Source organism: Taudactylus pleione, unplaced genomic scaffold (genome assembly GCF_031769625.1).
Source record: "Taudactylus pleione unplaced genomic scaffold, aTauple2 ptg000512l, whole genome shotgun sequence".
NCBI classification, from domain to species: domain Eukaryota; kingdom Metazoa; phylum Chordata; class Amphibia; order Anura; family Myobatrachidae; genus Taudactylus; species Taudactylus pleione.
The window spans coordinates 181,525-205,684 of NW_028284914.1; the positions used below are offsets into that span (position 1 = coordinate 181,525).

Genomic DNA, 24,160 nt, shown 5'->3' on the forward strand with positions numbered 1-24,160 from the left:
GGGGGTGCGGGGGACTACCCAGAAAATCGTGAGTCCTCCCGCCCCTTGTGGGAGAGTAGGCAGGAATGGGATAGGTGAATGCGGGCACCTCCTATAAATATTCTTATCTTGTGTTAGAAATGCATCTTCGACCCACATTTCAGTCCTTCACTGACTTAATCGCGTTTTACAATTTTCTTTATTTTCTTTTATTGAAATATGTAATTTGACAGCTGTAGCCAAAGGGTTTCATTTGAAAATTTTACTCAGATTTGTTCTATTTTTTCTTTTTTTGTGTGTGCTTTCCTTGCCTCGACTGGCGGTTGTTACAGCTCAATTATACAATTACCCCAGAATTCTCATGTACAGAGCGCACACAGAAAACAAAAATATATTTTAATAGACTTTTTATTCTGTTATCAGCTGTGCTGATCCTGACTGTAATTGAGAAAACAAACTTGTCTGTGTTCTGCAGAAAGTGGGCGAGGGACGGGCGAGTTTATGCATCTAATCTCTTGTGGGGATCTGAATATCCAAAATGTAGTTGCAAAATTGTGTATAAATAGGTTTATTGCCATTTTCTTCTGACAGCGAGGCACGGGACATTCCTGGCTGTAGTGTCTTTTTCTCGGCCTAGGTTCAGTACACAATTGGGAGCTGCCATGCCACTGATAAATAAAATCTAACAAAAATAATGTCATTTAACCAACATTTTTTCTTTTATTATTATTTTGTATTATTTGTTTGACTTTTAAACGGATGGTTCTGTGTGGAATCTTGAAGTAATTCGTTTTTCTGAGCAATACGACATATCCTACATTCAGTTTCCACCTTCATTTTGATAGATTACGCCTTCAGTTGTGCTAGAGAAATCAAGCAATATTGATTTATCTTCCATTTGTGAATTGGGTCATTTCTGCTCCTTGGTTTTTGTCCAGCTGAAGCTGATGTCAGTTGACGCTTGCAGTATTACTCCCTAATCTGAGTCACTGCGCTGCTATCATATCAGCCAGCGAGCTAACGTTTCCAGACTGAGAGCGTGCATTTAAGTGGTCTTGTCATCCGTGCACACAATGTGCTGGAGAATGCGGTCTATCGATTCACTAGGAAGTAGTCACATCCTTTAGGCCATGCCCCGTGCTTAGTCAGTGCCTCGTGCTACGTCAGTGCTTCATGCTAAGTCAGTCAGTGCCTCGTGCTACGTCAGTGCCTCGGGCTACGTCAGTGCCGCAAGTTCCTAGTGGATTTGAAAGGCTGAGCAGGGTTTTAGTCTACAAAATGGCAGATCTCACTTTGACTCATGCCTCCAAATTGTCCCGATTTGCGGAGACTGAGCTACCGTCCTGAGGTTCTGGGCTTTTTGGAGAGCTGAGGGACTCCCATCATGGCTGTGCGTACCAGTGACAGATGTGCACGGCATTGAAGGGCTATTTTTTGGGGGGTGCCCCCCAGCACTTCCAAAATGCTGGACATACCCCCAGTGGAAACTGGCATGCATGCATACATACATACATACATACATACATACATACATACATACGGGCAGAAATTCCCAAACTCCGCCATTGCCGTCCAGGTTTTAAGGATATCTGTACTTGAGTCCAGGTGGTTAAATCAAATTGACTGAGGTACTAATTAAATCACCTGAGTTCAAGCTTGGATATCCGTAAAACGGGTGTGATATGTATTACCGCCGGCCGCACGGTTCAATTCCCGACAGCGGCTGGCCGACAAAGGAGGAAATCCCGATCGTCTTAAAGGTAAGTATTTACTAACCTAACCTCCCTAACCCTTCTTAGGGGTGCCTAATCCTAACCTCCCCCCCTGTGCCTAACCCCCCCTCTAAGTGCCTAAACCTAACCCCCCCTTCCCCGCTGCCTAAACCTAAGCCCCCCGGGGGGTGCCTAACCCTAACCCTCCCTAGCCTAACCCTAACCTCCCGGGGGATGCCTAACCCTGTCGTCGTCCAACCCCGTGAGCCCTAAACCAAACCCTCTAACCCCCCCCCCCCACCCACGGCTGACTGCTGCGATGCCGGGCGCCGGTCTCCAGACGTCGGGCAAATGACAGGCGTCTGGATTGAGACGCCTGTCATTCGTCCCTAGTCGGGATAAAGCTGTCTGGAAGCCGGCGGTCGGCATTTAGACCATCGGGTTCCAGACTACATCCCCGTAAAACCTGGACTGTATTGTCAGAGTTTGGGAACCTCTATTGCTAGGGTTAGATGTCCTGAGTATGGCTTGTGACACGGCTGCGCCTTTCTCACTGTAATGCAAATGTAAATTGAGGTTTTAGAGCTTCTGCACAGAGACCAAGTTTATGGCTGCAGGTTGGGATCGCCGTGTACATATATAAATGCATATGACCCACTCACTCTAGCCGGCACCCGTCCCAGATAAACATCACTTTAGGAGGATCAGAGGTGGATGCATTTGCCACATGTATCCTACCATTCTCTCCTGTAGAGGAGTCAGTGAAGTTTGGCACATGTCGCTAACTAAATATAGGATTTGGCGCCCCACGTTAAATACACATGATGTAAATGGAATGTTTATATCTGCTAACTATAAGGCATCATAATAAGTCTGGCTGTAAATTATAGGAGAGTCAATTACAGAAGCAGAAATGGCCTTAGTACAAAGCTGCTCCTCCGACTGCATTCTCCTAGACCAGGGGTCTAAAACCTTGGCCCTCCAGCTGCTGTGGAACTACACATGTCAGCATGCACTGCCACCTTTTTAATATGTGTAGTTCCACAGCAGCTGGAGGGCCAAGGTTCAAGACCCCTGTCCTAGACCATACACTGTGCAAGGGTCAGATTTGCAAACACTTGCCACAGTGCGCTCTAGATTTACTTATCGGTAAGGAGAGAGGACACCCCAATGTGTAAAGGTGTGTGTGCACCCTGCAATTTTGATGGCCAGTCTGCATGTTTTAGACCTCTTAGTTCCACCATATCATGTATTGGCCCAACGTGTCACCAGACCTATCGGATGCCTGACACTAAGCGTTGTATGTACATAGATGATTTGTGTAAGGGTCTGATAGGGGCATCACCAGATTTTTGGTCCGAATGGCGATTTCAATCAATTGACATCCGAATCTGTCCTTGTGCGCAATCAGCCTGCAGCTGCACTAAAGGTGCCATGTCTGGTTCGGAACCGTCTCTGATTCGATTTGAATGAAAGGTTGGAGATCCAGCCCAACCACATCATCCAGTGTCTGCGCAGTTTAAATTATAATGACGATGGGTCACCAAGGACCAATGCTAATGTGTGAGACCTAGAAGGTTCAGCTGACTTCAGGAATCCTCATACTATAAATTAGGGTATATAATGGTCATTGCAATTGTAGTTTGATGTTCTTGGATAATAACCGATTGCATCCAAGCACCGTTTATACCAATGTTGCTAAATAAATGTCACTTGTGTATTATACGCATAACATCTAATCATTGTCAAACACAAACGGCTAAGTACCGTGGCTGCGTTTAAGCGACTTGTTTGCAAACAGTGTCCCTGTTTCTTTAAATCTGCTTAGGGTCCTCTCCTAATTAAGTACATTTGTTTAGTAAAACTGCCTAAAAATAATCCTCAGATGATGTTATCGGCATGCTGGCGGTGAATCAAAGCCTTGCCTCTAATTAAACGAGGCCTGTGATTTGTTTGCGCGCTGGCATATATTTCCATCCTAATGAGCGCGCTCTGGGGAGCCGAGGCTCTCTGCTGGCAGCTTTGTACCTCAGGGCGGCTGTCTGGCTGGGGGGGGGGCCCCGGAGATGGGGGACATGGCCTTGGGAGGGCCCGCCATTTCTCTATCTCAATGCCTGTATGGAGTTAAATTGGGTCTCAAGGCAGCTGAAGTTGCCTCAGTTTTTAATTAATGTTATGACAGAATTTTTTCTGTTTGGTGGAGGAAAAAAAAATAAATGGAAATATTGAAATTTAGGATTAACCCCTTATCGCTTCCTTTCATCTTGCTGTGGAAATTTGCATTGGGTCTCAGCTAGTCCATGGCCAGAGCTCGTGTGTACGTGGCTTCTCTGTGGGCCAGACTGCCCTTGGGACAGTCATAAACTCTTATCGTATGGGACATTATGGATTCATAGAACATTTTGCCATGAAAACTGTCTTGGATATTGCTACAAGGATGGCACAACATGTGGCTCTTGGCATCTGAACCACCACCCTGGAAACTAGCACCGTTCCCGCAGAACCCTATACCCGCTCTTTTCTGCGGTGATGAATTGTCTCTCCTCGGAGGCCCTTGATATGGGGCCTCCATATATTTGGTTCCCAGGATGGTGCCCTTACACTGTGGCTGGATGATTATGGTCAGGAACCAGTGACTCTTGTCTGACTCTATAATAAAGAATCAGAAGATATTGGGTAGATAGTTTGTGTAGGATTATAGAAAGCTGATTAATGGACTCTTGTCCCTTTCCATCCATCACACCAACGTCTGTTCTTTGCCCGTGGCAGAGCTAACCAAACTGTGGCTCTACTGTTGATGTGGAACTATAAATCCCAGCACACCCAGTACAATGTTGACGGCTTCATAGCAATCTACTCTGATTTTTATTATTATATTATCTCCCTTATTCTCCATACTCATCGTAGTTTCCCACCTGCCCCCCAACCCTCTGCACTTCTCTCCCACCGTCTCCTCCAGGATAATCCTGGCCTGTTCGCACCACGTGTCCGCTAGCTGTGTTTCACTAGCTGTATTTCTTGTCGCTGGCGTTGTCCTAGCAACCTTGGCCATCGTCTGCCGGAATGTGTAGCACCGTATCATCCTGACATGCCATACAGGCACAGAGAGGGGGGGGAGAGCGAGGGTCTACTCTGTCTATTGTGTTAATATTTGCTTTTCCTCTGGTTCTATCTGCCATCCCTGTTTAATCATTGTAAAGCACTCACATTGGCTTATACACTCTCCACAGCATTCACAGTGCAGGGATGCACACTTCACTAATGTCAAGTTGCTGCGATGACTGTAATGCGGTGTTTGCCTAATGCTCCGTGTGTGTTTGTCCGTGTCCATCTAATCTTTTTATTAGCATTGGGAGTTTATCTGAAGGGCTCAATAGCATTGTTTATCAGCCGTAGCGTCCTCTATTGCCGTAAACACGACTGCAGCGATCATATTACTGTTGCGTATTGACCAAGGAATGATCAGCCGAGCTCTGGGACCTAACCGGCTGTAATTAAACAGGCAATCCCCAAATTAAATGGTTATTTTAACCCTTATTTTGATCATTCTATATATTTTTTTTACTCTACAATGTCTGACTTGAAGTGAAGGCAGCCATTTTGTTAGCTGAACCAACATGCAGCCTGTTCATTTTCTTAGAACCATTGACGTCACTGAGCGGTGCCTCCATGCCTCACAGATTTCGCTAGCCCCCGGTGAATCTTGGTCCAGCCCACAAAATGGCTTCCTCTACGGTTTGTAGGTGATGGGTCTACTCTAATTGTTATTCAGTGTATATCGGCTTCACAAGAACAAGGCGATCTTTACAGATGTGTGAGGTAACTCTATATCTGTTTGGTTCCTGCACAGATCCTGGTGGACTTGTCTAGCCCCTCCTCCCATGCCACGCAGCAGTATGAAAACGTGCTTGTCCATGAAGGAAATGCCATCCTGAGGGACTTGGTTCTGAGCCCTGACCGACAGTATATCTACGCTATGACGGAGAAACAGGTGAGAGAAAAATTGCTGACTTTTTTTATTTATTATTATTATTATTATTTCCATGAGGAATTTGCTTAATTTTATATATTCTTTATTGGGTATTAAAGACACTCTTGGTTCTTTGCTGGCCACATCACCTATATTTGCAACTTAGTAATGATAGGATTTGTATTTCAGCAAACACCAGTATTTTTCTCTGTACACTTCCCACAGGCTGCATGCAACCCTCTAACGCTGGGTACACACTGCACAGATATATCTGTAGACGACGGTCGTTCATATACACCGAACGACCATCATCTTCCCGGCAGCCGCAGGGGGTCGCACCGCAACGCCATGCCCGCGGCTGTCGCATGTGAACGGGTGATCGGCTGATTGCACGTACACACTTGCCGATGGACAGATCTATCTGTCCATCGGCTGTGCAGTACAGCTGACGCGATATGCCTGTGGCTGACGTCATTCAGACATATCGCTGGTACACACTGGCTGACGGGCACCCGATACATTGGCCGACCAAATGATCGGCCAGTGTATCTGCCAGTGTGTACCCAGCTTAAGCCTTCCCTAGCAGGCCCCAGCTCCTTCCTACTTTGTTGTAGTAATTGTTTGCTATAACTTACAATGCCTGTTTAAAAGGCCTACTGATATATTATTACAGATGTCTCATATTTAACTTGCTACTGAGAATAAGAGTAATGTACGGTCCCTTTGAAAGTGAAAGGCCTGCCCAGTGCCACCCCAAACTGTATCAGGCATCGTGTCACTGGCCTATGGCATTCTGCTAGCTAAGCCTGAAACGGTAATTGAAGTGTTGCACCTCATGTAAACGGTCAGAATCATTTGTATATGGATGGTCTTTCTGCTACAAGACACACAATGCAAATCTTAAGCATTGTCAGATTACCAACATGGTAAATTGTACTATTGTAAATGTGTTTTGCTTCCCCCCCCCCCCCCCCCCCCGAAAGCTTGGTGCCCAAAACAATTTCCCCATGAGGCACGCGGCTGGTTTTCAGATCATGGCTGAGGTGCAGTCTATGAACTTTCCTCCGAATGGAACTGAACCAAGTCCCTACCCAAATCTTTGTGATTCCGCAAGCTGGGGTTATTATTCTTTAGACAGAGCTTTTATTCTGCCCCTCACCAGTTCAGGAGGGCAAGCATTGCTTTTTCCGCCCCTGGAAAAGGTCACCCCTCACTCTTTAGTTATGAAAGCTTGCCGTGGCCATTACTCAGGTGTGATGTATGCGGAATTAATGAAATAACCCGCAGGGACATTTGTGGAAAAGTGAGGTTTTACAGCATTGTTCTGCTTTTCATTTTACACAATGCCAGCTTTGATAGAGAGAGTCTGATGGATGCTGAATAATTTCCTGCGCCTATTGTAGAACTGGCCACTAGGGGCACTCTTCCTTAGTAGTCTGTAAATCCCATTTTTAGGTGAGAAATCCGCCTGATGGCAGTATACTCAAAACATGCCTATGTGTTATTGATAAATTATATTTAAAAAAAACAAAACAAAAAAACCCTAATTAAAGATGTAATAATGTTTCTTTATGACCATTCTATTGACAGCCTATGGTAAACATAAGCCACTGGTATTTCTGATGTAAATATATTTCACAGAAGTGTTTCTGCTGGATTTCAATTGTGTTACTTAGAGAGTTGTCAGTATAATGAAAAATATACTAACCCCCCCACCCCCACCCCAAAAAGGAGGACACACAAAAGAAAACCTGTGTAGGGCAGAAGACCACTCTCATACGTGTGACGCCAGCTGGACTATATGGCCCTCGCCCTCCTGGGCAGTTGCTAGGGACGTATTCCCTTTGGCGTAAGAAGTTTCTGTATAGGGCACTGGTGGTCCTGTGCGTCCCCTCTGTGGTCCAGGAATTGTCATGCTAATTAGGCCTTGTGTGGTGCTGTCAGGACCTCCTGACAAAAGGAGTTAGATCCACTTGTGAGTGTAGCAGTCAGCAGCCTCTTCCCCAGGGGAACGGAATGTGGGGATCCGGCTGTATAAGCCGTCGCATACCAAGAGCTCCTTCAGCTGGAAGCTGGTTTTCCTTTTGAATCAAGGCAACAAGGACGGGGGTCTACTAACGGGTAGGAAAGCGAGAAGGCAAAGGGCAGATCTCCGTCACCCCTTAATCTTCGTCATAGTCTTTAACCAGTGATAGGATACATTACATCTTGTGTGTGTTATGTACATGTGTAACTCTCTCTGTACAGTATATCTCTCTTAATAAGCATGATTCGCCAAATACCATTTTCAAGGCTCGACAAGTTTTCTTTCCTTTCTTACTTAAATAAACTTTTTTATCAAATGCAAAGACAAATGTAAAACTAAACAAAGCAATTATGACGGAACCTGCTCAATGCATACATAGCAATACTCCAACACCCAATGGTTTGCAGAGTAAAGGTGCGTACACACTGGGCGATTAAAGTGGACGACTGAACGATAACTATATCGTTCAGTCGTTCACTTTATCGTTCATTTTTTTTACCTAAATGATGAACGACGACCGATGCGCGTTCCCGCAGGTCGTCCTTCTTTATCGTTCATCGGGCAGACATGCAGGCCAACCTGACGATATCGTCAGGTTGCTGCATGTTGAGGAATGGGGGAGAGAGCCCGGCGCTGAACGATATCGTCAATGATATCGTTCAGCGGCTGTGCTCAATGTCATGAACGACATTGAGCACACCCTGCCGGGGACACACTAGACGATATCGCTCAGGGAGCATATCGTCTAGTGTATACGCTCCTTAACGTGTCAGACAAACTTAAGAGGGATAAATCTACTAAAGTGCGTGATTTTAGTAGTGGAGTTGTTGCCCATAGCAACCAATCAGAGTCTAGCTATTATGTTCCAGATGGTGCTAGATAAATGTTATGTAGAATCTGGTTGGTTGCTATGGGCAACATCCCCACTTCTAAAAACCCGCACTTTGGTAACTATACTCTGGAGAGTCAGAGGTTTATCCATTGGCCAGACATGGCCTGGATATCATATAGAAGTAATGAGTGACAGAGTGTGGTCTCTTCTCCATCGGCTTCTCTTCCATACATAGCTGGCACACGTGATGGGGGAGACCATCCCTGGCCTAGGTTAACCTTCACAAATATGGGCAATTTCTTTACAAAAGCAAAATATAAGCAGGGCAGCTTCAGATCATATGGAATAAGGACCCAGGACTATCTGACCTGTATAAAACAAGCTATTAGCTGCATTTCCTTTACAGGAGACCCTTTGCTGGCTGTAGCCGACCCTGTTCAATGCTATCACTGTAGGGGAATGGGCTACCACTGTGATTTATGAAGTGGAAACATCTAGTGGAGTGGCGGTCATTATAGGTGCAATGTGGGTGGCCAGCTCCATATTGACGCCCCTGGTTTTGGAATGAGATGTCCAACAATCCGTTATGGGTGCGATGTTTGCCCATGCAGTGTGTGTCCGGCTTGCGTTGGCCTTAACTGGTGATGCTTAGATGCTTGACACCACATTGCAGCTGTAAAGCGAGGAGGGTGGATTTCCACAGGTTCCCACAGTAGAGCGTTTCCAATAGAGGGGATGAAGAAAGAGAGTCCAAGTCAGCCAACACCACACTTCCTAAGCTGCATTGCCGTTCACGCACATTGAAGCAGGACCGTTGTACGTACGCCATAGTTCAGAAAGAGGATCTAACGTTTCAATACAAGAGAGATCGGCAGACGTACTCTCAAGGCCATATTGAGCCCAATTTTGTAGGGTCAGGGGTAGTTTGCTTTTTAAAGTCAATAAGGAGCTATTCACGTAAGTGTACTCGCCATCGGTGATGCCAAAGTTTACTTCTTTTCGTCTGCTTATTTTAAAACCAAGCCTGATGCTACAGCATCCCATACTCCTCGCCCATACGCTAGTGGGAACTGGACCACCAGATATCGCCTAACTTGAAGCTTGCAATATAAACCGACTATTCTGTGCGAAGTAATATCAGGCCAGGGTGCAAAGCCATGAATGTTACCTCCGTGCAGTTGTGTCATACAAGGGGGTCACCCAGTTAGGATCATATAAGGATCCCTCATGCATTAGTGCATTAGGGTGCATGGGTTTCTGATTTCTTTACATTATAATGCCATACGCTGTAGCTTCTGCAAGTCAGTGAAAATTGTGACAGCAGCTCAGACTTTACAGCAACTTCCTCTTACGCTTCGTGTTTGATGTAATGAGAAATTGGCCGAAGATCTCCCGTTTCCCATGAAATATAGGATAGAGGAGGAGTTGCCTCTTCGGGTGTCATTGTACGTTCCCCCCGTTGTCATCCCAGTAATTGTGAGGCTGCCGACTGTTCCCATCGCGCCTCTCCGCTCCCTTAGCCAGAGTTCCCTCTGCTGATGAAAGCGTCGGCTTGAAACTGACTTACAGCTGCCACCTTCCTTCCCGAGGAGCTGTCTTCTGAAAAGTACACAGAATAAACAGCAAAGCCAGCGAGTGACAAGGACTTGTCAGCCCAGGTGCCATCGCGGAGATGAACGCCCTGGATGCTGATTGGGTTACTGCATCTCGGGACAGGGTAGGAGAACAAGGGGGCCAGGTAGGAAGGGTCCTGTCGGAGATAATCTCTTCATCGTTATCCATGCATGCGTCTTTTGGTGGGAGATGGGACGGGTGACAGCACTCGCTCACTCTCCTCACTCCTAGTTCTCTATGCATGTGTGACAGCCTTTCTGCTCTGTTCCTCCCCTGCTAGGATTTATTTTTCGCCCCCCCCCCCCCCCCTCCTGCGGCTAAGAGGAGGAGGAAGTTGTGAGGTGTTTTGAACAATAGCTTGACAGCTGTGGAGGTGTTTCGCACCTCGTCTGAACCCCCCCAGAGGAGCTTCTGTTGCAAGGGAATCTCTGTTCTAGAGTGGCGAGGGGGGCTGTGATGTGTGTCGTATAAATAGTCACCGAGCAGAACCGCGCGGCAGATCTCGCAAACAAACTTTTTCTTCTGTATTCTGAGGGATGGGAGTGTGACAACTTACTGTTCTTAGGGGTCAATCCTATTCGGTGCGAATTGCGAGATGCGTGTTGGGATTTTCACTTCGAATTCGCATAGCGAATTCATTTTGCAATCCAATTAGTAACTCTCACTGATCACTCAGACTGAATCCGCAACTGTCCACTCGCACCTCCCTGAGGGTGAGAGATGGAAAGGAAAATCTTTATTTTAAGGTTAAAATGTGGGGACACTGTGCTGAACCTCTTGGACACCCCCCCCCCCCCCCCCCCAAATGACCAATTAGGCAATTGGAAGTTTCTAATTAGCTCATTTAGTCCAATAATTACATATAATTTTTGGGGGTAAAAAAAAAAAAATTACCTCAAATTACCCCAAAATCAACTTTTTCGTTAGTTTAGGCACCCCAAATTTAATGACAATAATTTTTTAGTTGGAAAATAATGGTTTTTATTATTTTTTTCCCATTTTTCAAGGTGCCCTCAAAGTACCCCAAAATCACCCTTTTTGTTACTTTTTTTTGCATTTTTCGTTTAACTCTTTTGAGATTAAATGAAAAAATTTTGTGTTTCATAATTTTCTTGCATTTAAAAAAAAAAAGCACAAATCAGCCATTTGACACCATTTAAAAACATACATTACCTTCCTAATGCCCACAAACAGCCATCTATATGGTCCTGCTAATGAAATTATCCTTTTTGGGGGGTCCAGGATGGTCTCCACACATTTTCATGCATTGCTCGCAAATCTATTTTGGCAGTCAATTCGTACCCCTCCGCTGCGAGTAGTGCGAATAGGCATTTTTAATTGGATTGGAGAATTCTCGGGAGCGTGCTTCGCGGCGAAGTGTGCGAGTTTCAAGAAACAAACTCGCTGCTTGCAATTCGCACCTAATTGGATCGAGCCCTTAGACTCCCACAAACTTTTCACCTGTACAGGAAATTGTATTCCTGTAACTGTACAAGTTTTTGGACATCGGGTAAGGGGACACAGCTCTTTTATTATAGAAATATATATATAAGTCTCTAGCTTAGAAGAGTGCCTACTTTTAAATAACTGACTGTACCATGCACCCCGTGGGCATACCTGTGACAATAATTGCACCGTTTGGAACATTAGACAAATATTGGACAAAGCCTGTAACTTACATTTGTATAAGTGTCCCCTGACGGGACGTAGTTATGTTGCCAGCGGACAGGATCCCGGACGTCGATTTACTGACGCTGGAATCCCGACGCCCGGCATAAATCCGACACCGATTTCCCGAAGGAGAACAGGATACTGGCGTCGGAATCCCAAACTGCCACAATCCCGATTGTTCGGACAGGTAAGTATTGTAAATTTCCTGAGGGAAGGGGGGGGGGGCGGGGTTAGGTTCAGGCACCCCCTGGGGGGAATTAGGATTAGGCACCCCCTCGGATGGTTAGGTTTAGTGTGCGGGAAGGGAGGTGGGGGGGGGGGTTAGGCACCTCAAAGGGACGGTTAGGAGGGGGGAGGGTTAGGGTACTTACCACCCTCTACGTCGGGATCTTTATCTGTCGGCTTCCGGGATCGGGATCTGAACCACCTGCTCAGCCGCCGGGATTTCATACCCATTCCCCCCTGACTAGTGCCTTCCCGCAGTAGTGCTAGTTTGAGTTGCTGATACCTGTAATAAAGGAAGCATCGGGGGTACTGTTCACTTGCCATTTAAGCCCCCACACCTGTTTTGCCCCAGTGAAAGTAGGAGTACCCTTTGCACCATGACGGTGCTGCTTATTAGTGCAGATTCATTCTTTCCGCAGTATACAGTAGTTTTGTGGATGCCGCCGAATGATTGAAAATAAATATTCATAAAGACTACAACATTTGGAGGTGATCCTTTTTGAAAATTGGGACTTTTTATTGCATTTATTTTGAAGCCGTGCTTTTTTATTATGTAACAGGAATACATTTTTCTGTAAAAAGTATCGCCGGTAAATGGAAATTTTTTTTTTTTTTTATTTATTCTTCTGCAATCTTTTTTTTTTTTATTATTATTATTTTTTAATTTTTTTTGCATTTGAGTTTTTTGCTGTTGTTTTTTTTTTTCCCCCATCTTCCCTTTTATCCTCGGATGGCTCGTGCTTGAACTTTTAGCTTGCTGTGTGACTGTCCCCCTTTGCTAATAAAGTGAAATGTTTGATCGGGGGGTTACCGTTATCAGGGCAGCAGAGTGTAATTACATGCATGTAAGTGAGCTTGAAGGTTGACGAAGGTTTTTAATCAAACACAGAGGAGCAATTAATGAAATGCCTGTAACCCTTCCAGGCTGGATGCTGCTCCCCGGGTCTCTGCGCACGGGGTACAATTGTAGGAGGAGGGGATATTGGATATGCTTTCATCTTGCAGGATCCCTTGTGGAATAAGAAAATAGAATTGCTTCTTGGAAGAGGTATTGATCCAGCCATAGAGATTTCTTTAGATAGTTGCTAATACATCTTTAGTCCACTGTGTCCATTAAATAGAACCTCACACAGGAGCAACCCCCTCCCCCCCCCTTTGGCTAACTCAAAATTGAATGCGATTTATAACAATTGCGTTGCGATGACTACAGCTCATCCCCTCTAACACCTGAGAAGTTATAAATAATCCTTAATCTGATAACGCGGTCTTGCGTAGTGATATCTAAATATACTGGCATAATAGCAGCCAAGTTCAATTAGCCACACGCTACTGCAGGGGTCTCGTCTGATATTTGGCTGCGCCCACTTCCAGGCATTAGGCGGTAGGTAAAAAAAAAAAAAAAAAAAAAAAAAACGTTGCTCTTTTTTGCACGATTCTCTCTTTATTAATTATAATTAACTTGCATAGCGCCAGCATGCTCCGCTTCGCAACGGGGGACTAGACCGTAATAAAACAAGACTGGGTCGTAAAAGAGAACGTGGTTAGAGGGCCCTGCTCGCAAGCTTTACCATCTATAGACCTGAGCAACTCTAAGCAATGTTTTACTACCCTAATATCCCGCGGAGTGACCCCGGATCCTCACTGCTCGTTGAACCTGCCCCCAGAAATCATACTTATACATTTTTTATTTGTGCTAAAGATGATTAAAAGCGAAAAAAATGTGGCGATAGAGCTTGTTTGGTTTGTTTGTACCAAATTCAGATGAATTCGATTGACCACTAGAGGCGCTGTTCTGTTGATTTTTTCTTTTTTATGCTTTTGTTTAAAGGGGCCATTGTCTACTAAATGTAAGTAGTGCTGTGTAGGCTCCTGTCTTGGGCCCAGTGGTCACCGGGAAGAGTTAGTTACTTATATGCGCTTTCAGGTGGGGAGTTTTGACATACAGAGAGGTGCTGTATGTATGTAAGTGTGTGTGTTGGGAGCTTACTGAGGGAGATTGTACATGGTCAAGCGATAGCACTCACCCTTACTGTCCTTTTAAAGCGTTGGCACCTCCTTGTAGCTGTGGTCTGCCTCCACCTATCTGGGCAGAAGCACGCACAGCAAAGAGCCATTTCAATGAAGCCATGTACATCCTGCCCCTCTACACAGTGTGGTCTGTAATAGGACCCCGTCCCTGCCCCTATGGTAACAGCTGCAATGGTGAGCGAGTAACGCTTGGTACTCACCTATACAGTTATCGGGTGGATCACACAATATCGGCTGATTGGCCCAATAATCCTATCGGTGTGTATGCAGGAGCGTCAGCGGATAAACGGCTTAAAACTCTATGCAAATGGCCGAAAGATGCCCAACCCACCGCTCCATAGCTAGAAGTAGCTGGTTGTGTAGGGGGGGGTACACACTGATCGGATAATCGCTCCGAGGATCTGCCGAGGGGTCGGCATATCGTGTACCAGGCTTTACTTCAACAACAACAACAACAACAAAAAAAAAGAATTCACCAATTAGTAATAATAGTACATTGATTTTCTACTGCAAATACATCTGTTTGGATTTTTTGTTTTTAGTTTAAGAATAAGTGATATTTTCACTCGGTTGTCCCTTTAAATTAGTTTGTAATTGTTTTCTGTTAAATATGCATTTATTATACATACATATTGCTTTGGAGAAGCCACTTTTGCATAATTACTCCTTTCATTTGTAGTTGCTGTAATTTGCTGTGAAACCGCCAGTAATGGCATAGAGAGAGGAGAAAACATCTCCCCGCAAGTTATTCCTCACTCCTCACCGGCTACAGACCCCCACCCCCCCCCTCCCAACCCCTCCTGCCAGTGAAATTTACATTTACAATGACTAGATAATTTCTGCCTACGAGGTGGGTGGGTGGGGGGGACTGTGACAATAATCACATCACAGAAGTCCCTACAATTCCCCAGCGCTCACTCAAACGCCCGTGAATATCAATTTGTGTGTTTCATAAATAATTTGCTCTAAAGACATTCTGCAGTCTGTAGTTTACAGTACATTCACTTAAGCAGCATTACGGTGATGCTATAGTGGCACTTGGCTTGCATTATAGTGTACACATTGCCCGCACACAGTGGAGGCAGACTGTTTTGGGCTTAACCAATGATAGAGCGCAGTCTGCGTGTGATGTCACCAGCTCCTAGCGACTTGATAGGCTGCAGACGTTGTCAGCAATGGCTGCCTCACTTGTGTGTGGGCGAGACGTACGCTATAATGGTATCAGGAGTCTGATTTTCTAGTATTGTGTATAGTAATCAGAATAATAAATAAAAAATACATTAAATTGTTACAACCCCCTTCTATTCCTTTCCACATAAAAACCACTGAGTTCTTAGATCTTATACATGTTTATAGGGTTTATCAGATTTTTCTTTTTTATACCTTGAATCAGTGTATACTGTACTGTGATGCCATATACTGCCCTGACAAGCCTATGTTGTGATGTCAGCGCCCGATTCCTTTCTAGGTCTGTGAGGCCTCCTGTAGTTATTCTGAATTTAGGGCCTGGTGAAATGAGTGTATGTGGATCCGCTCCTAATCCCTGTCCCCGAGTCCTAACAGAATTCCCAATTTTGAAGTCTTGAAGGAAGCTGGCACCCGGCCCATCAGTCTTTAATCTCCCAAATAAACTCCTCCGAAATTCTTTATCTTCCTCTGAGACCTGTTTGGACGCCGACCAAATCTGTCGGATTAAGATGGTGGATGCGCTTGGAACGGTCCCAGCAGCAAACCTGCTCATCCTGGTAGCCTGGCATTGTTCAGATACCTCTCGTCTCTCTTTTGTGAAAGATTTCCTTTATCTGGTCCAAAAATCCGTCAGCATTGTTACTTTTCTTTTATTGTCGCACAACAAACGTTGTGTACATGCTGCATTGCCAAAGTAATGATTTAAGAGCAGGCTCCAATTTATTGTATGCGGGGTTATCTGCCGGTATCTTGGTTTGTTTATGTTGGTTATTGTATATGCTTTCCAATTATACAGAGCGTTGGGAAGTAAGTGCAGTGTTGCCGCTAGGCTGGTTTAGCAGGGTGCCGCGCCCTGCCCGATTTTGACCCTGCTCTTTTAGTGGTGCCCCGCTAAAACAGCCTGCCACGAGTCTTCCCCACCTGCGGGCCACAGTGTCCGCTTAGGGAATAGACGCTGTGCACATGCGCACTGCGTCTATTCAGCGTGAGGGCAGAGCTTGGGGGTAGCCCAGCACCTCGGTGAATGCCGAGCACGCCTCCAAGTGTGACAAATTGGAGGCGTGTCACAAGGACACATCCCCTTCCCCGACCAGCTACAACCCTTTTTTGGGAGCGCTTTTGGAGCACACAGAGGCGCCCTGCCGGCGCCTTGAGCGCCCTGCCCGCAGTCTAGCGCGAAGACTATGTGCGTGTGTATACACTGATCAGCCATAACATTAAAACCACTGACAGTTGAAGTGAATTACATTAATTATCTTGTTAAAATGGCAAGTGGTGGGATATATTAGGCAGCAAGTGAACAGTGAGTTCTTGGAGTTGATGCGTTGGAAGCAGAAAAACTGGGCTAGCGTTAGGATCTGGGCGACATTGACTAGGCCCTAATTGGGATGGCTAGACGACTGGGTTAGAGCATCTCCACAATGGCTGGTCTTGTGGGGTCTTCCTGGTGTGCAATGGTTAGTATCTAACAAACATGGTCCAGGAAAGGACAACTAGAAAACCGGTGACGGGGTCATGGGTGCCCAAGGCTCATTTATGAGCGTGGGGAGCATTTGTGGGATGTACCTGAAAATCAAGTCCAAGTCCGCCATAATCAGACAATGGCAAAAGGGATCTCATTAGGCAGCAAAAAGCTCAAATGCAAAAGCAAAGCGTGTCAGTTATATCTGCCTCAGTGATGTCAGCAGTTTATAGCAAGTGGATCAGCTCCTAAATATATTGCCGGTTTCTGAGCCACTTTCAGGGCAATATAAACTCTTCTCTGTAAGGGGCACAGGTATGAGCTCTGTAACTGTGCATCGCTGGCTGCTCCCTGCTGTGTATCCCTGTAGATGCTGCCGCTTTAATGGCATAAAGTATAACGTCGCCCATTGTATTGATCCGCCGGCTCGCAATCTGCTCTTAACACACGGTGTCTCCGGATCACCATCTCCATCTTTCTGCTCAGCTTGTGGCGCGGAAAGGAAACGTACAGGTGATATAATCCAGTGCTATGGGGACAGGTGGCACGGCAAGGTGTCCTTCATATGATAGATTAGCCTAGTCCTATGGCCCAGTGATGCATTGAAGTTGCGTTATCTAGTAAGGTTGGGAGTCCAGCTGTGTGTTCTATTTCTGTATCTCTCATGCTTGGTTACATCGTCCTTCTAATGCCCCAGTAATCTGTTGTCCTCATAATGACATCATATTTCATTTTGTCTCTGGGGACCACACACTGTTACCCACGTGCACGGACATGCACAGGAGCTTACAGTCATTGGTTGGGGGTCATGTCCCCTATGTTCCATCCCTTCCCTATCGCTCTTCAACTTCTAATTTTTGTCTTATTGCAATTCTAATATAGAAACACAGGCGGTGGCATTCAGGCAGCGAGAAGCGGTCCATGCGGGGAGCTGAAGACCCTTATCGTGTGGGGCTTCAGTCATTTCATTCCAAAAAGGTGCCTGAAGCTGCAAACTTAAGGAGGACCAGCTAAATTAACCAGTCGTTCCATGTGGAATTTAATTACTTGGCTGCCTGCGGGCGCATATTAATACATTTCAAATAAGCCATTGACTGGTGTATCGGATGAAAGTGTCTGCGATTCAACCTTTTTAGTTCCCCAGGATTTAGGGGAAGAATCTGAGCCTCAGAGAACACACATGCCATCTTCCCTCGGCGTCTCCAGGACGGTGTGTAGATAGATGGCGCTGGAGGCGGCTTTCTGTATCACAGAGTATGCGGTTACATTGCGCATTTCATGTAGCGTCTCGTGAACTGTAAAGTAGCAGTGAAACCGGGTGTGTTTGTGTTTTGTGCTGGTCATGGTATCTGGTGGAGCAAGTCCTCTGGGTGTATTACAATGTTTGCTGTGTAACTTTAGCTATATTTTTATATTTAGCTATATTTTTATATTTAGCTATATTTTTATATTTAGCTATATTTTTATATTTAGCTATATTTTTATATTTAGCTATATTTTTATATTTAGCTATATTTTTATATTTAGCTATATTTAAATGACCCAACTGTGGAGGAAGACACACTGGGAAACTTACTTGAAATCAGTAGACTAGATTGTCTGTGCCTGCTCTCTCTTGCCCCCCACACGCACTCTCGCTCGCTCTCTCTCTCTCGCACACATTCTTGCACATTCTATCTTTCACTTGCACTCTTTCTCTCATGCGCACATTTTATTTTTGTCGCACACACTCTTTCTTGTGCAGTCTCCTGCACTCTTTTTCACACACATTTTATCTGTTTCTCGCTTGTGCACTCTTTCAGTCACGCACCCTGTCTCTCTTTCTGGCACACCCTGTCTCTCTTTCTGGCACACCCTGTCTCTCTTTCTGGCACACCCTGTCTCTCTTTCTGGCACACCCTGTCTCTCTTTCTGGCGCACCCTGTCTCTCTTTCTGGCGCACCGTCTCTCTTTCTGGCGCACCCTGTCTCTTTTCTGGCGCACCCTGTCTCTCTTTCTGGCGCACCCTGTCTCTCTTTCTGGCGCACCCTGTCTCTCTTTCTGGCGCACCCTGTCTCTCTTTCTGGCGCACCCTGTCTCTCTTTCTGGCGCACCCTGTCTCTCTTTCTGGCGCACCCTGTCTCTCTCTCTGGCGCACCCTGTCTCTCTCTCTGGCTCACCCTGTCTCTCTCTCTCTGGCTCACCCTGTCTCTCTCTCTGGCTCACCCTGTCTCTCTCTCTGGCGCACCCTGCCTCTCTCTCTCTGGCGCACCCTGCCTCTCTTGCGCATGCTTATGCACTTTTTTTATCTCTCTCATTCGTGCTCTTTCTCACATGTACTCTTTATTTTTCACTTTGCATGAAGTGCTCTGATACCCCATGTCTGATCCAGCCTTACGGCAGACAGATGTGCTGTGTATGCGAGTATCTTTTCTCTGCTGTGAGATGGCACGTCCCTGTTTATAATGATGAATAATTTGTCTCATGGTGAGCTGGTGGAGACGAGCACGTGACATGTAAAGTTTACTTTATGGGGGATTCGGAGTCTGAGAAAAAGAAAAAAGTTCAAGGAATTCCCAGGAATTTTTACATCTTGTTGTCATTTGTTTCTGTTCTGTTGCAGATGTAATCTCCTGTGTCAATGGGGGTCATTTACTAACCCTGTGCTTTCTGTCCAAGGGTTTGGAGAACATGTCACCAGCCCATCTGCTTGTCTTCTATTATTATTATCTCCATATGTCCCAAACAGAGCGCTGGTATCTCTGGTGACCCCCAGATTCAAGGTATTATCAGTAATAGTATAAAACTTAAGGTGCCCATGCATGTTGTTATTAAGATGGCCACTTAAGACCTAATTGGCACACATTGCAGTATGTATGGGCACAAAGACTGCTGGTTCCCATAGGCATCTGATGAGGAGATGGAGACAGATGTTAGATGTTCTTGGACAATGGCAGCATCTAACGGTGTATGGGGCCGTGGTCTCGCCTCGCTCATGTACTTCCTGGCCAACCTTTTGGATTTTTCCATGTGGGCCAGCCCCAGTTGTCGGATTGACCACATGGCTTTAAGCTGGCCACAGCTGCAAATTTGCTTGCCCCTTGACCAAACTGTTTAAAACGGCATTTGAACAGCTGAGCGTATCCATTTGTAGTGTGTGGCCCCATCATACCAGATCAAATCAGACGCAGGCTGACCTTAGCAGATCCAGCAGGGGGCGAGACTGGACCTAGATTGCAGAGTGTGAGGCCATCGGCCGATCTCTTTCATATAGTGGAGCGTCCGGATGGGATGTGATGTGATGTCACCAGAAACAGCACCTTCATTTGCACAATTTGCTTGCATGTGTGTCCTTTCAGCCATCGGCTTGGAAGGCCAGATGCCAACTTGTTTGGCCAGTTTAACAATATATTAGTAGGTCGATCTCTAGACCGGAAAGGGGATCAGCCTGGGAATGATGGTGATGAGTGTTTTTCTCCAGCAGGGCTTCTTACTGAATCCCTGCAGACTCATAGGAGGACACATTTTAACAAAAACAAAAATTTGAAAATACATGTTTCCTGGTCGTTTACGAGTATTGAGAATTCTTTCTGAAACAATCAGATCTGTAGTGGGCCTACATCACAGTGTACGGGGGGGGGGGGGGGCATCATTTGGACTAAAGCATCCATTTAGCAACATCGTGTTGCAAGGTTTGATCCGTAGACGATGAATATGGGCCTCAGCAGTTGCTGTTGGGTCTGTAGGAGTTAGACGCCTCAGACGCTGCGCCTCTGCTGAAATGTGCTACTCTCCATGCAAATGCAATCAGCATGTGTTCCTGATCAGCGCTGAGTGGGGAGCTGGATCTGTGATCGTCGCAATGTTTTCCCTAAGTATCTCCTTCCTCTTGTTCTCCAAGCCTCTGAATGAGACTTATTTGCAGTTTCTTAAACCAGGTTGTGAGAATTGTTCCGCTGTTATTTATTTTTATTTTTTTTAACCCACAAGGAACTTTGTGAACTAAAAAAAAAAAAAAAAAAAAAAAAAAAGCATTGCGGCTCTCTGGATGGTGGTGTGGTACCACAAATCCCAGAACGTCCCTCAAGCTGCGGTGGGGCCACGGGTCTCTGTATGCTCTGCGCTTGCAATCCTAGAACCGCAGGAGTCGCAGCTTCTAGGTTGGGTGGACTGGACTATGTCGCCATAGGATGCAATGCCTTTTGTTTTGCAGTCTCTGGGCCTGATTCAGAGCCGCTCGTAAGCGGCCGCTCGTTTGCTCCGAGCGATGTTCGCACATCTGCGCATGCGTATGGGTCGTAATGCGCATGCGCCAACCAGTCATTGCGGTCGGAAATCGAGCGCTCGCAAATTAGCGAGTGCCTGCTAATTTGAGTGACAGGATGAGGCGTTTGTGGGTGGTAACAGGGGAAGGTGCTTGAAAACGGGGAGTGGAGATCCGAACGCAGGCGTGCCAAATGGTCAAAATGGGCGTTTTAAGGGTGTGCATAATTAACAAAGCAGCGTCATCGACCACGTCACTTGGTTGTTTCTTAGCCTGAACTGTTCGCTTGATTGCGGTAGGAAATTCCTACCACAAGCACTGCGAGCAGTTCAGATGCCTTTTCGATGTACTCGATTAATCAAATAAATAGCGGAGATGACGTAGGATGCGAGCGGCCAGGGGGCGTCTTTACAAAATAGCGAGTGCATGTTTCGTTCGCTCGCTCGCTCAGACATAGAGGCGTCAACAGACCGCAAAGAGCGAGCGCTCAATTTAAATAGCCGGCCCCTTTTTGTGAACGAGCGAGCGCAAATAGCGTCCGGCTCTGAATCAGGCCCTCTGTTCCTTTTGTGGTATGAAACTCTGGCAATTGCTGCCTGACCAGGAAAACATCACAAGTTGCAAAATAAATTAATCCGCTCTCAAAAACAACAACCACCCCCCTCCTAAAAACCCCAAATAGAGGACAATGATCTAGCGTATGCAGTCCCATAAAACAATAGCATATTCATAAACACTGGAATATTCATAAATCGTGTCTAATTTGTTCCCGCTGTGCGATGCTGTCCAGTTCTGTGCAGCGTCTGCAGAGTGGCTTGTGTTTAGCAACGTCTGGAAGTGATTTCTTTAAATCAATCACATTAAAGGAATTCTGCCTACATGACCATGGGGTGTATCCCCCTCCCTCCCACTCTGATTAATTGGTGCCATTCCCCGTGTGCTAGATATGCAAACACAGGGAGCTGTCACGTTCTGCTCTGAGGACGGCTTGCTTTGCATTACCTCATTGGACATGTCCTCATTGCATTTAGTAGGTTATAAAAAAAAAATAAAAAAAATTATTGTTCAAAAACTTAATTAGACATTACACATGCTGTCGGGGGTTAAAGTATTATTACTCACAGGCACTGCGTAACGACATATTCGTAAATAGTGAAATATTTAATCTAACCGTGCAAATGATCCGGTGTATATAGGGAGAGTGTTCGCCTGACTTCACTCAGTCGCAAGTTACATTGTTTAAATAACAGCCGGCTCTGTGTACGCTCCGCAAGCCCTCTGCTCTCAGCCCTCTCCCGTTTGGTATGCACGCCACAGCCATGATCATACTGTTCTGCACATGTTGTTCTGTGGTGGAGAATTAAGGGTTTAATGAGCCCCTTTCTAGTACATTAGGTAGGAATATTTAGGGCTGGGAAAGCTTTTTTTTTTTTGCAGCTGAGAGAGAAGCGCAAGGGTGAAGAACGGCTTACACGGGCGGTCACTGATTACAGGGGCACATGGCGTGTGCAGAGCTGAGTGGCGGGGATGGCACTCAGCCATGTTACGTGTTCTCCGCCGTAGCCTGACAACATTCATTGTTCTGGATGCTTGTCTGCATTCGGTAAAACTGCATCGTCCCTGCTCGGCGGGGAGTCGCGTCATTGGGCTGGCGACTAACGGCGTTCAGTCTCGGCCTGACTCATGACTTTGTGGCCAAAAATATATTGTTTTACATGCCGGTCTCAGTTATTTAGGTAGTGCCGGTAATCTATGCCGCACTTTGCAGTCTTAGAGGCTACAGGCAAGAAAATAAGGGCGTGCATGAAGTAGCAACAAGAGAATATGGAAGTTCCTAGCCCAAAGAGCTTACATCTCAATCGCTTTAAACCTATTTTGGTTACCACCCTCCAATGTCGGTAAATATTTAATTGAATATGTACTAAACTGTAACAGAAAATCATATTTAAAATATATATATATATTCATTTAAAAAGAGAAAAATCTTTAACGTTTTTAAAAATTTCTTTACGTTTTCCCCCTAACATGAGCAGGAGCGACTGTATTTTTCTCCCTCTCTGGCTCTATATACTCAGATATGCAGAATTAAGCTTTACGGCAGAACAGGTCATTGATTTGCCTTTTACTTCCTGGCGAATATGTTGCGGAACAGTTTTGCCAATGACGCTCCTCTCTCTAATATCTCCAATGAGACACTGCCTCCGGTGGCCAGGTGGAGGAACGACCTTGTTTTGTTTTTTAATTATTATTTTTTTTTCAATAACTTGCAAACATATATATTTTTTTTATTTATAATTCACCAATGTTTTATGTAGCTCTGTGTTGTAAAGGCCTCATGGAAATTGGTAAAGAGTGCCGTAATAAGCTTAAAAGGTTTGTTACGGCTATTAATATAAATCTTATTTGTTCACAAATAAAGAGGGACATTATAAAGAACCTGATTATTGATCTTTTTGATATTGATTACTCTGTGAAGTTGACCTGTCATTTACACTTAGTGGGGCGGAGCCAATCGTCTTGATCATTTATCCTAGGGGTCAGTGACATCATCAGTTATTTGGGGAATCGCCTGGGTCAGACATAATGCATTCTCTCTCTGTAGGTGACAGGTACTTATTAGGAGCGTTGTACATGATCTATTGCATGCGAATTGGCCTGTATTCTGATTCCACCGTGCAGGAAAAATGCGTTTGAGTGATAAGAATTAATAATTCACTATATAGGATGTAAAGCTCAGTATTGGCCTTAATTGTAATACAGAACCTTGCATTGTAGGTCTCGATGGTTTTCGTCTTATGACTTGTTTATATGGGATTTTGTTTCTATTAAAATATTACTAATCACACAGTTTCCTATTTGCAGGGTCAGATGCAGCTTTTATACATTTTTTTTTTTTTTCTTCTGCAATTTATTTTTTTTTTTTTCTTACTGTGCAAATGTCCTTGTTTTTTCATATGGATGAATTGTACAGTGTATTCGCTATTCTTTTCTCTACTAAGTACCATTTTCTGTCTGCCCTCAGTCTTAGTTATATGGGGGTTCTGTAATAGGTAATAGATTCTGTAATGGGTTCCGAGAACACGGAACCGGCGTGAGTTCGACGCTAAATAAAGTGGCAATCAGTTACCTGGCTGGTTTTGCCTCATAACCGGTTGCCGCTTTAAATTGAGCAGCGTATTTGCTGAAAATCCCGCTGGTTTACGTGCTGTT

The 24,160-nt window shown here is 45.3% G+C and overlaps 1 protein-coding gene across 7 annotated transcripts in view; it reads left to right on the plus strand.

Annotated features, from left to right (window-relative positions):
- PLXNA1 (plexin A1) overlaps window positions 1-24,160 on the plus strand; it is a 312,844-nt gene that overhangs the window by 160,346 nt on the left and 128,338 nt on the right. For all 7 annotated transcript variants that reach the window (XM_088450221.1, XM_088450220.1, XM_088450216.1 and 4 more), the window contains exon 4: window positions 5,542-5,682. In XM_088450221.1, the coding sequence (XP_088306347.1) occupies window positions 5,542-5,682 (141 nt within the window). The remainder of the gene's footprint in view (window positions 1-5,541; window positions 5,683-24,160) is intronic.